The 13,494-nt window shown below is 39.5% G+C and overlaps 1 protein-coding gene across 1 annotated transcript in view; it reads left to right on the forward strand.

Moving 5' to 3' along the window:
- Window positions 1–13,494, forward strand: part of CFAP44 (cilia and flagella associated protein 44) — a 157,295-nt gene that overhangs the window by 112,696 nt on the left and 31,105 nt on the right. Inside the window, exon 25 of the mRNA XM_030330062.1 lies at window positions 4,697–4,874. Coding sequence (XP_030185922.1) covers window positions 4,697–4,874 — 178 coding nt within the window. The remainder of the gene's footprint in view (window positions 1–4,696; window positions 4,875–13,494) is intronic.

Here is a 13,494-nt window from a genome sequence, read left to right on the forward strand (position 1 = left end):
ATGGCTGGTTTAGTGGTGATGAATTCCTTCAGTTTTTGTTTGGGAAGACCTTTATCACTCCTTCTATTTAAATGACAGACTTGCTGGATAAAGGATTCTCGGTTGCATATTTTTTCTTTTCATCACATTGAAGATCTCCTGCCATTCCTTTCTGGCCTGCCACGTTTCAGTAGAGAGATCGGTCACGAGTCTTATAGGTCTCCCTTTATATGTTAGAGCACGTTTATCTCTAGCTGCTTTCAGAATTTTCTCTTTATCCTTGTATTTTGCCAGTTTCACTGTGACATGTCATGCAGAAAATTGATTCAAGTTACGTCTGAAGGGAGTTCTCTGTGCCTCTTGGATTTCAATGCCTTTTTCCTTCCCCAGATCAGGGAAGTTCTCAGCTATTATTTCTTCAAGTACACCTTCAGCACCTTTCCCTCTCTCTTCCTCCTCTGGAATACCAAGTATGCATAGATTATTTCTCTTTAGTGCATCACTTAGTTCTCTAATTTTCCCCTCATACTCCTGGATTTTTTATCTCTCTTTTTCTCAGCTTCTTTTTCCATAATTTTATCTTCTAGTTCACCTATTCTCTCCTCTGCCTCTTCAATCCAAGCCGTGGTTGTCTCCATTTTATTTTGCAGCTCATTGATAGCATTTTTTAGCTCTTCCTGGCTGTTCCTTAGTCCCTTGATCTCTGTAGCAAGAGATTCTCTGCTGTCCTTTATACTGTTTTCAAGGCCAGCAATTAGTTTTATGACTATTATTCTAAATTCACTTTCTGTTATATTGTTTAAATCGTTTTTGATCAGTTCGTTAGCTGTTATTTCCTGGAGGTTTTTTTGAGGGGAATTCTTCCATTTTGTCATTTTGGATAGTCCCTGGAGTGGTGTGGAACTGCAGGGCACTTCCCCTGTGCTGTCTTGAATAACTTGCGTTGGTGGGCGAGACTGCAGTCAGACCTGATGTCTGCCCCCAGCCCACCACTGGGGCCACAGTCAGACTGGTGTGTGCCTTCTCTTCCCCTCTCCTAGGGGCAGGATTCACTGTGGGGTGGTGTGGCCCATCTGGGCTACTTCCACACTGCCAGACCTCACTGGTGCTGGGGATCTGGCGTATTAGCTGGGGTGGATAGGCAAGGTGCACAGGGGTGGGAGGGGCAGTCTCAGCTTGCTTTTCCTTCAGAGATCCGCTTCGGGAGGGGCCCTGCAGCACCAGGAGGGAGTCAGACCCGCCCAAGGGTTGGATCTGCAGAAGCACAGCGTTGGGTGTTTGCGTGGTTGCAAGCAAGTTCCCTGGCAGGAACTGGTTCCCTTTGGGATTTTGGCTGAGGGATGGGCGAGGGAGATGTCACTTCCCAGCGCCTTTGTTCCCCGCCAAGCTGAGCTCTGTTGTCCGGGGCTCAACAATTCTCCCTCCCATTGTCCTCCAGCCTTCCTGTTCTCCGAGCAGAGCTGTTAGCTTATAACCTTCCAGATGTCAAGTCCCGCTTGCTGTCCGAACACACTCCGTCCGGCCCCTCCACTTTTGCAAGCCAAACTCGGGGGCTCTGCTTGACCAGCAGGCCACCCCTCTGCCCCAGCTCCCTCCCTCCAGTCCGTGGAGCGCGCACCGCCTCTCCACCCTTCCTACCCTCTTCCGTGGGCCTCTCGTCTGCACTTGGCTCCAGAGACTCCGTTCTGCTATTCTTCTGGCGGTTTTCTGGGTTATTTAGGCAGGTGTAGGTGGAATCTAAGTGATCAGCAGGATGCGCCGTGAGCCCAGGGTCCTCCTACCCCACCATCTTCCCAGGATCTCTATTCCTCCCAAAATATTTTCTAATATCTCTTGTGATTTCTTGTTGGCTGTGGTTTGTTTTTAAGTATGCTGTTTAATTTCCAAATATTCAGAGGTTTGAAGAAATATTTTTTATTTCCAATATAATTATTTTGTGGTCACAGAAAATAGTTTGCATGATGTAAATTCTTATAAATTTATTGGGAATTGTATGTGTCTGCATAAAGTCTGTCTTCATGAAAATTCCATGTGTGCTTGAGAAAGAATGTTTATTTTTGTGTTCTTTGGTGTAGTTGTATATAAATGGAAATGAGGACAGAGTGATTGATGACACTGTTTAGATCTTTTATTTTTCCCACTTTGAAGGCATGACTTTTTAAAGGATCTCTACTGAATGTTCCCTACCTTACAAGGTCTCTCCAGCTGATAAATTCATGAGTGATTTCCAGCAATGTGTAAATTATGAGAATTATTTGTCTTATAATTTCCCAGTAATTGTACTTTCCCTAGATGTTCTTTACTTATCTTTATGATGTTTTACATTACACATGTATAGGTTAATACTTGGCCAAAAACTCAAGAGAACTCTATGTGAATTTCTGAAGGCATTATTTTGTTTGTAGCTCTAATATTTTTTCCACAAAATTCTAACCACTCTGGCCTCTCTGAACTCTGACCTTTGTATCCTTAATCAGTGAGATTACTGGACTAATATTTGGGATCTCAACACTATTCCATAGTTTGCTAATTTCCTCCATGCAGAAATAGAGACAGTAAGGATTGGCTATTTTGTTTCACTTTTTGCATGTAGTCCTGTGCTGCCTATCCTTCAATGTCATAGTTGTTCCATAATTTTTGTTCAGTTTTCTAGTTATTTATAGCATGAGAATAATAATAATTTATAGCATGAGAATAATAAATAGGCCATGTTTCCCTCACACACAGTCAAAGCAGAAGTATCTGGTTGTTCTTTACTTTTTTCCTTTCCTTTCCTTTCCTTTCCTTTCCTTTCCTTTCCTTTCCTTTCCTTTCCTTCTTCCCTCATTTCCTTGCTTTTTCTTTCCTTCTACCTCTCTTTCTTTCCTTTTAAAAATTTTAATCCTTCCTTTTAGTGCTATTTTACACAAAGGAACAATTGTCAATTAATACTTTAGATAACATGTGTTTTCTCTGTTATTGCATATGTTTGTTTTCCTAAGGGCTGAGTGCAAGCTCTGTGTACATGTTCATGTTGACTGGCAGACTTCACTTTAAAGAATTATGTCGGTTGGGGTCTTCCAATAAAGATCCCTACAATGGTGTGCCAACCCCTATCCTAGGTGCACTAGCAGTTTCCAAGCAGGGAGGTCAGTTTCTATAGAGATTTGTTCTTCAGTTTAAAAACAAATGCCTTTTTTTTTTTTAATTTATCTTGGGAAGCAGGGAAGAAAAGAGAGAGAGTGAGAGAGAGAATCCCAAGCAGTTATCACACTGTCAGCTTGGAGCCCTTGCAGGGCTTGATCTCACAAACCGTGAGATCATGACCTGAGCCAAAACCAAGTTTTGGTCACTTAACCATCTGAGCCACCCAGTCACCCCTCATTCTTCCAGTTTTAATTGAGGTGTAAAAGCTGCTACTCCTTTTTATGTGTGGACATGAGAAAAGTGAGAAGAAGATTAAATTGGTTCAGGAATTCCTTTTCAATCCTTTAATTAATTTTGCTAAATAATGTCTAATATTCTATTACCTGCTCCATACCTGCCCGCTCTGTGCTTGGGGCCTCCTAGGAGGCTATGATCTACTAATAAGGTCATATCAAATCCTTTTTATAACCTTACCTTAGGGATATTCTGGGCCACAGTTTTCTCTGGTCTTTAAAATTACTATCATTGGTTTATTCATGGCTTTCTATCTTATTCTCAGCCTTACTGATTTATTCCCTTTAATACCTCTACCCATCATTTTCATGGAACTGGTGGGGGGAGAGAGAAAGGCAAGTATATATGCTCATTATATCATTTTTAATTAGATTCTCTTTTTGAAAATGTAATGACAATCACTTAGGTTATTTTTTAAAAGGTACATTAACTTTTAGTGATTAAAATACACCCACTCCATCTCTATGGTTTAATGTCTATTGAGGGAATAAATAACCATGTTGATATAGATCACTTAGAATTGAACCAAAGCCTAAGAATAATTCAGATTATTTCAGCACCAATTGGTAATTGGTCTTTATTTATTTCATTACTTTGTTTGGGGTGCCTTAAGAATACAGATCATCCCCAACCAATTTGTCAATAAATTTCATAAAAAAAAAAAATAAAAAAAAAAAAAGAATACAGATCATCCCCAAGTTTTGATTGTTTGACTCATGATTTTTTTGGCTTTACAATGGTGTGAAAGTGATATGCATTCAGTAGAAACTATACTTTGAATTTTGATATTTTCCCAGGCTAGTGATGTATGCAGTATGATACTGGTCAGAACCAGTGCGCCACGGCTCTAAGTCAACCACACGGTCATGAGGATAAGCAATCATTACATTTACAACCATTCTGTTTTTCACTTTCAGTACAGTAGTCAATAAATTACATGAGATATTCAACACTTTATTGTAAAATGGACTTTGTATTTGATAATTTTTCCCAACTGTAGGCTAATGTTTAAGGTGGGCTAGGCTAGACTATAATGTTAGGTAGGTTAGGTATATTGAATACATTTTCAATTTATGGTATTTTCAACTATGAGTTTATTGCTACATAACCCCATTGTAAGCTGTGGAAGGTCTGTATTCATTAACTTTAAAAAAATGCTTGGGCGCTATGGACGAAAGTAGTGCCACACACTCAGAATTATACTTTTGCTTGATGCCTGAATTTGATTATATACATATAGTGGACAAACTGAATTTTATTGTTAAGTTTGTGGCTGGGTTGCCTTTTTTTCTGATAGGTACAAGAGTAAACCTCAGGATGACTATGAAGATCCCAAAGATGTTCAAGCCATCAAAGAGGCCCAGTTGTATATGGGAGACTTCAATCTGAAGACAGCCCCAGACTACAAGATACCTGAGCACATGAGAGTAAATGCTGCCAAGAAGGAAGAGGAGCTGGGACATCTAGACTCCATGGTACTTATTACTCATTGTTTACATGACAATGGGAGGCACCCTTGAGTTTTTAGTGGTATTCTGTGCTGAAACCACTTGTTTCACTAGATGGTCTATAGGAATATATAGTCATAGAAACTTAGAACTGAAAGAAGATCTTCATGATTATTTAGAATAATGCCCCCTTTTGACAAATGAGGAAACTGAGGCCCAGAGAGGACAAGGGATTTATCTGTGATTAGTTAAAATGGCAGAACCAGCCTTCAAGTTAATTACTTGACTCAATATGTTTCATGGGTTAAAGCTCTATATTTTAGAGACTTTGAATTTCTGAAATTCAAACATGTCCTCGGCTGCTGTAGACTTCCAAAGACTTAGGGGAAAAGGCCATTGTTTGACTTTTTTTTTTTCCAGGACTTATAAATTTTTTAAGTGTCTCTATAATAACCTATTAACATATTCCTTTTTAAAATTTTTATCTACATTCTGCCAAACTGCTTCCAATTATATTGATTTCTCATCCCCCCTTTTTTACTAAAGTCTCCTCTCTCTGTCATAGTAATTCCTTAATTTGGACTGACAAGTGACTTTTCACATTTAGAGACTCAGAAAGTATCTGAGCTACCATTTTGAGGAGAATGTGGTACATGGCCACCTACTATGGCCATGCAGTTTGGACACTGCAAGGCATCCCATTGGAGAAAGTGCCTATCATACCACGGATCTAATATATTAGAATATTTTATAATTTTCTGACAAGTGGCAGTAAAGTGTCTTCAGGAAAAAAAAAAGTCTTTCAGTTTCACCAAAAATTCTATATGTGCCAGAAGTAGGAGGATCCTGGTATGGCAAATAATATCCATAAATAAATGTTCATAGCTCATAACTATACCTTTCTGCTTAAACAGACATTTTGAACATTTTCTTAGTGACCATTTAGATTGTTTCTCTTTTTTTTTACATGAAATTTATTATCAAATTGGTTTCCATATAACACCCAGTACTCATCCCAACAGGTGCCCTCCTCAATACCCATCACCCACTTTCCCCTCCCTCCCACCCCCATCTACCCTCAGTTTATTCTCAGTTTTTAAGAGTCTCTCATGGTTTGATTCCTTCCCTCTCTGTAACTTTTTTTTCCCCTTCCCCTCCCCCATGGTCTTCTGGTAAGTTTCTCAGGATCCACATAGGAGTGAAAACATATGGTATCTGTCTTTCTCTATGACTTGTTTCACTTAGCATAACACTGCAGTTCCATCCATGTTGCTACAAAAGGCCATATTTCATTCTTTCTCATTGCCACAAAGTATTCCATCGTATATATAAATCACAACTTCTTTACCCATTCATTAGTTGATGGACATTTAGGCTCTTCCCATAATTTGGCTATTGTCCAGAGTGCTGCTATAAACATTGGGGTACAAGTGCCCCTATGGATCAGTACTCCGGTATCCCTGGGTAAATTCCTAGCAGTGCTATTGCTGGGTCATAGGGTAGGTCTATTTTTAGTTTTTTGAGGAACCTCCACACTGTTTTCCAGAGTGGCTGCACCAGTTTGCATTCCCACCAACAGTGCAAGAGGGTTCCCATTTCTCCACATCCTCTCCAGCATCTATAGTCTCCTGATTTGTTCATTTTGGCCACTCTGACTGGCGTGAGGTGATATCTGAGTGTGGTTTTGATTTGTATTTCCCTGATGAGGAGTGATGTTGAGCATCTTTTCATGTGCCTGTTGGCCATCTGGATGTCTCCTTAGAGATGTGCCTATTCATGTCTTCTGCCCATTTCTTCACTGGATTATTTGTTTTTAGGATGTGGAGTTTGGTGAGTTCTTTATAGATTTTGGATACTAGCCCTTTGTCCGATATGTCATTTGCAAATATCTTTTCCCATTCCGTCGGTTGCCTTTTAGTTTTGTTGACTGTTTCCTTTGCAGTGCAGAAGCTTTTTATCTTCATGAGGTCCCAATAGTTCATTTTTGCTTTTAATTCCCTTGCCTTTGGGGATGTGTCAAGTAAGAAATTGCTTCGGCTGAGGTCAGAGAGGTTTTCCCTACTTTTTCTTTTAGGGTTTTGATGGTTTCCTATCTCACATTCAGGTCCTTCATCCATTTTGAGTTTATTTTTGTGAATGGTGTAAGAAAGTGGTCTAGCTTCTTTCTTCTGCATGTTGCTGTCCATTTTCCCCAGCACCCTTTGTTAAAGAGACTGTCTTTTTTCCATTGAATATTTTTTCCTGCTTTGTCAAAGATTAGTTGGCCATACTTTTGTGGGTTCAATTCTGGAGTCTATTCTATTCCTTGGTCTATGTGTCTGTTTTTGTGCCAATACCATGCTGTGTTGATGATTACAGCTTTGTAGTAGAGACTAAAGTCTGGGGTTGTGATGCTTCCCACATTGGTCTTCTTCTTCAGTATCACTTTGGCTATTCAGGGTCTTTTGTGGTTCCACACAAATTTTAGGATTGCTTGTTCTAGCTTTGAGAAGAATGCTGGTACAATTTTGATTGGGATTGCATTGAATGTGTAGATAGCTTTGGGTAGTATTGACATTTTCACAATATTTATTCTTCCAATCCATGAGCACGGAATGTTTTTCCATTTCTTTGTATCTTCTTCAATTTCCTTCATAAGCTTTCTATAGTTTTCAGCATACAGATCTTTTACATCTTTGGTTAGATTTATTCCTAGGTATTTTGTGCTTCTTGGTGCAGTTGTGAATGGGATCAGTTTCTTTATTTGTCTTTCTGTTGCTTCATTATTAGTGTATAAAAATGCAACTGATTTCTGTGCATTAATTTTGTATCCTGCGACTTTTCTGAATTCATATAACAGTTCTAGCAGACTTTTGGTGGAGTCTATCAGGTTTTCCATGTATAATATCATGTCATCTGCAAAAAGTGAAAGCTTGACTTCATCTTTGCCAATTTTGATACCTTTGATTTCCTTTTGTTGTCTGATTGCTGATGGTAGAACTTTCAACACTATGTTAAACAACAGCGGTGAGAGTGGACATCCCTGTCATGTTCCTGATCTCAGGGAGAAAGCTCTCAGTTTTTCCCCATTGAGGATGATATTAGTTGTGGGCTTTTCATAAATGGCTTTTATGATGTGTAATTATGTTCCTTCTATCCTGACTTTCTCGAGGGTTTTTATTAAGGAACGTTGCTGGATTTTGTCAAATGCGTTTTCTGCATCGATTGCCAGGATCATATGGTTCTTATCTTTTCTTTTATTAACGTGATGTATCATGTTGATTGATTTGCGAATGTTGAACCAGCCCTGCATCCCAGGAATGACTCCCACTTGATCATGGTGAATAATTCTTTTTATATGCTGTTGAATTTTATTTGATAGTATCTTGTTGAGAATTTTTGCATCCATATTCATCAGGGATATTGGTCTGTAGTTCTCTTTTTTTGCTGGGTCTCTGTCTGGTTTGGAAATCAAAGTAATACTGGCTTCATAGAATGAGTCTGGAAGTTTTCCTTCCCTTTCTATTTTTTGGAACAGCTTGAGAAGGATAGGTATTATCTCTGCTTTAAACGTCTGGTAGAATTCCCCAGGGAAGCCATCTGGTCCTGGACTCTTATTTGTTGGGAGATTTATGATGACTGATTCAATTTCTTCACTGGTTATGGGTCTGTTCAGGCTTTCTATTTCCTCCTGATTGAGTTTTGGAAGCGTGTGGGTGCTTAGGAATTTGTCCATTTCTTCCAGGTTGTCCAGTTTGTTGGCATATGATTTTTCATAGTATTCCCTGATAATTGCTTGTATCTCTGAGGGATTGGTTGTAATCATTCCATTTTCATTCATGATTTTATCTATTTGGGTTCTCTCTCTTTTCTTTTTGAGAAGCCTGGCTAGAGGTTTATCAATTTTGTTTATTTTTTCAAAAACCAACTCTTGGTTTCATTGGCCTGCTCTACAGTTTTTTTAGATTCTATATTGTTTATTTCTGTTCTGATCTTTATTATTGCTCTTCTTCTGCTGGGTTTAGGCTGTCTTTGCTGTTCTGCTTCTATTTCCTTTAGGTGTGCTGTTAGATTTTGTATTTGGGATTTTTCTTGTTTCTTGAGATAGGCCTGGATTGCAATGTCTTTTCCTCTCAGGACTGCCTTTGCTGCATCCCAAAGCATTTGGATTGTTGTATTTTCATTTTCCTTTGTTTCCATATATTTTTTAATTTCTTCTCTAATTGTCTGGTTGACCCATTCATTCTTTAGTAGGGTGTTCTTTAACCTCCATGCTTTTGAAGGTTTTCCAGACTTTTTCCTATGGTTGATTTCAAGTTTCATAGCATTGTAGTCTGAAACTGTGCATGGTATGATCTCAATTCTTGTATACTTATGAAGGGCTGTTTTGTGACCCAGTATGTGATCTATCTTAGAGAATGTTCCATGTGCACTCGAGAAGAAAGTATATTCTCTGGCTTTGGGATGTGGAATTCTAAATATATCTGTCAAATCCATCTGATCCAGTGTATCATTCAGGGTCCTTGTTTCTTTATTGATCCTCTGTCTAGATGATCTATCCAGTGTAAGTGGATTATTAAAGCCCCCTGCAATTACCACATTCTTATCAATAAGGTTGCTTATGTTTGTGATTAATTGTTTTATATAATTAGGGGTTCCGTATTCAGCACATAGACATTTATAATCGTTAGCTCTTCCTGATGGATAGACCATGTAATTATTATCTAACGCCCTTCTTCATCTCTTGTTACAGCCTTTAATTTAAAGTCTAGTTTGTGTGATATAAGTATGGCTACTCCAGCTTTCTTTTGACTTCCAGTAGCATGATAGATAGTTCTCCATCCCTTCACTTTCAATCTGAAGGTGTCCTGAGATCTAAAATGAGTTTCTTGTAGACCGAAAATAGATGGGTCTTGTTTTTTTTCTCCATTCTGATACCCTATGTCTTTTGGTTGGCGCATTTAGTCCATTTACATTCAGTGTTATTACAGAAAGATATGGGTTGGGGCGCCTGGGTGGCGCAGTCGGTTAAGCATCCGACTTCAGCCAGGTCACGATCTCGCGGTCTGTGAGTTCGAGCCCCGCATCAGGCTCTGGGCTGATGGCTCGGAGCCTGGAGCCTGTTTCCGATTCTGTGTCTCTCTCTCTCTGCCCCTCCCCCATTCATGCTCTGTCTCTCTCTGTCCCAAAAATAAATAAACGTTGAAAAAAAAAAAAAAAAGAAAGATATGGGTTTAGAGTCATTGTGATATCTGAAGGTTTCATGCTTGTAGTGATGTCTCTGGTACTTTGTGGTCCTTGCAACATTTCACTCACAGAGTTCCCCTTAGGATCTCTTGTAGGGCTGGTTTAGTGGTGCTGAATTCCTTCTGTTTTTGTTTGGGAAAACCTTTGTCTCTCCTTCTTTTCTGAATGACAGACTTGCTGGATAAATGATTCTCGGCTGCATATTTTTTTCTGTTCATCACATTGAAGATTTCCTGCCATTGTTTTCTGGCCTGCCAAGTTTCAGTAGATAGGTCTGCTACTAACCTTATGTGTGTACCTTTGTATGTTAGGGCCTGTTTATCCCTAGCTGCCTTCAGAGTTCTCTCTTTATCCTTGTATTTTGCCAGTTTCACTATGATATTTAGTGCAGAAGATTGATTCATGTTATGTCTGAAGAAAGTTCTCTGTGCCTCTCGGATTTCAATGCCTGTTTCCTTACCCAGATCAGGAAAGTTCTCAGCTATGATTTGTTCAAGTACACCTTCAGCCCCTTTCTCTCTCTCTTCTTCTGGAATTCCTATGATACGGATATTGTTCCGTTTGATTGGATCACTTTCTCTAAGTCTCCCTTCATACTCCTGGATTTTTCTTATCTCTCTTTTTCTCAGCTTCCTTTTTTTCCATAATTTTATCTTCTAATTCACCTATTCTCTCCTCTCCCTCTTCATTCCGTGCTATGGCCGCCTGCATTTTATTTTGCACCTCATTTATAGCATTTTTTAGCATTTATAGCATTATAGCATTTAGTATGCACCTCATGACTATTTTTTATTCCCTAGGTTTCTGTAGCAATAGATTCTCTGCTGTCCTCTATGCTTTTCTTAAGTGCAGCGATTAATTTTATGACTATTATTCTAAATTCTTCTTCCGTTATATTGCTTAAATCAGTTTTGATTAATTTGTTAGCTGTCGCTACTTCCTGGAGTTTCTTTTGAGGAGAATTCTTCCATTTCATCATTTTGGCTAGTCCCTGTGGTAGCTCTAAACTGCAGGACACCTCCCCTGTGCTGTCTGGAGAAACTTGTGTTGGTGGGTGGGGCCACAGTTGGACTGGTGTGTACCTTCTCTTCCCCTCTCCCAGGGGCAGGACTCACTGTAGAGTGGTGTGGCCCCTGTCTGGGCTGCTTGCACACTGCCAGGCTTGTGGTGCTGCTTTGGTGGGATCTGGACAGGGTGTATTAGATGGGGTGGATCCACAAGGTGCACAGGGGTGGAAGGGGCAGTCTTAGCTAGCTTTGCCGTCAGTGGTCCCTGTGGGAGAGGCCCTGGAGCACAAGGAGGGAGGCAGGCCCATCGGAGGAATGAATCCTCAGAAGCACAGTGTTGGGTGTTTGTGCAGTGCAAGCAAGTTTGGCGTTGGGAACTGGTTCCCTTTGGAATTTCAGCTGGGGTATGGGAGAGGGAAATGGTATTTGCCAGTGCCTTTGTTCCCCTGCTGAGCTCTCTCCTTCTGGTACTCAACTACTCTCCTTCCTGGTATTCTCTCCGTGAGCAGAGCTGTTGACTTTTAATATTCCAGGTGTTAAGTCCCACTGGCTGTCAGAACTCAGGCAGTCCAGCCCCTCTGCTTTTGCAAGCCAGATTTCAGGAGCTTGCCTTGCCCTGTGGGCTGCCCCTCCACCACCCCAGCTCCCTCCCGCCAGCCTGTATAGCACGCACCGCCTCTCGCTGTTCCTACCCTCTTCCGTGGGTCTCTTGTCTACGCTTGGCTCCAGAGAGTCCGTTCTGCTACTCTTCCGGCAGTTTTTGTAGTTATTTAGGCCAGTGTGGGTGGAATCTAAGTGATCAGCAGGATGCAGTGAGCCCAGCGACCTCCTACATTGCTATCTTTCTCTCTTGTGTCTAGATTGTTTTTCTAGCTGTTCCTTTAAGATAATTCTTGTTTCATCTATCATGTCTGATCCATCATCATAGAGGAATGTTTTTTGAGCACAATTGCCAGTCATCCAACCTGAAATTTCATGGTCTAGCTAGAGATGATGGACATGTATCATGTCTTGAACTGAACTGCATTACACTGAAATCCATTTTATTAAAACAGCGTAAATTAATGTGGAGCACGCTATTCTACAAGTCAGAAGATCAGAGTTCTGTTTCCACCTCTGCCACTTAATAGGCACATAAACTTTGCTAGTCATGTAAATCTCCCTAAGCCTCAGTTATATTGTCTGTTAAAAGAGTATTAATACCAATTAACAACAATAAAACATATCTAGTCTGCCTCACAACGTTCATGTGATGGTCAAAGTCAACAAATGGTCATTACTGTCATGGCTAAATTAAAAATTACTAACATTTCAAGTTTTTTTGGAAATAACATATTATATATCCCACTTCCCTGTGGCCAGTATTTAGGTATGTGTGGTATTTGTAAAACTAAAAAGAAAATGTTGGTATGTAAAAAGGGTTCTTCAAAGAGGCGAGCCTTACAGTCATCAGGCTGGCTTAGATTTGTTCTTATAAGCTTAATTCTTAGTCCTCGAGGTGCTTCAAAGTGGTCCACCATTCACAGAAGTGCTGGATTTTGAGTTTTATTTTAATGCTTGAAAGGTTTGTTCTTAAGAATGTAAAAAAAAATCTCCTCTATTTTGTTATAATGTTCTTGGTTCATAGGTGGTAATTATACAGGTAAGTTTTCTAAGACTGCCTGGAGAAGTGCCTTTTGTTTTTGAAGTATAACATTCAGTGTTATATGAGTTTCAGGTAAACAATATAATGATTCATCAAATCTGTACATTACTCAGTGCTCACCACAATACGTGTAGTCACCATTTGTTACTAAATAACATTACTACAATCTTACTATATTCCCTATATTGTACTTTTCATTTATGTGACTTACTTATTTTCTAAATAGAGGTTTGTACCTCTTAATCCTTTTATCAATTTCACCCATCTCCCCACCCCACCTCTGGCAACCACCAGTTTGTTCTCTGTATTTAAGAGTATGGGTTTTTTTGTTTGTTTGTTTCTCTGTTTGTTTTGTTTCTTAAATTCCACATACGAGTGAAATCATATGCTATTTGTCTTTCTCCGTCTTATTTCACTTAGCATAATATACTCTACGGCCATCCATGTTGTCCCAAATGGCAAGATCTCATGCTTTTTATGGATGAATAATATTTCATTGTATGCATATACCACCTATTTATCCATTCATCTGTGGATGGACATTTGGGTTGCTTCCATATCAAGATTGTAAATGATGCTGCAATAAACATAGGGGTGCATATGTCTTTTCAAATTAGTGTTTTCATTTATTCATGAGTGGTATTATTGGGTCATATGCTAATTCTATTGTTAATTTTTTGAGGAGCCTCCATACTGTTTTCCATAGTGGTTGCACCAATTTATGTTTCTACCAACAGTATACAAGTGTTCCTATTTCTCCACATTCTTG

This window comes from Lynx canadensis, chromosome C2 (assembly GCF_007474595.2).
Source record: "Lynx canadensis isolate LIC74 chromosome C2, mLynCan4.pri.v2, whole genome shotgun sequence".
NCBI lineage: Eukaryota > Metazoa > Chordata > Mammalia > Carnivora > Felidae > Lynx > Lynx canadensis.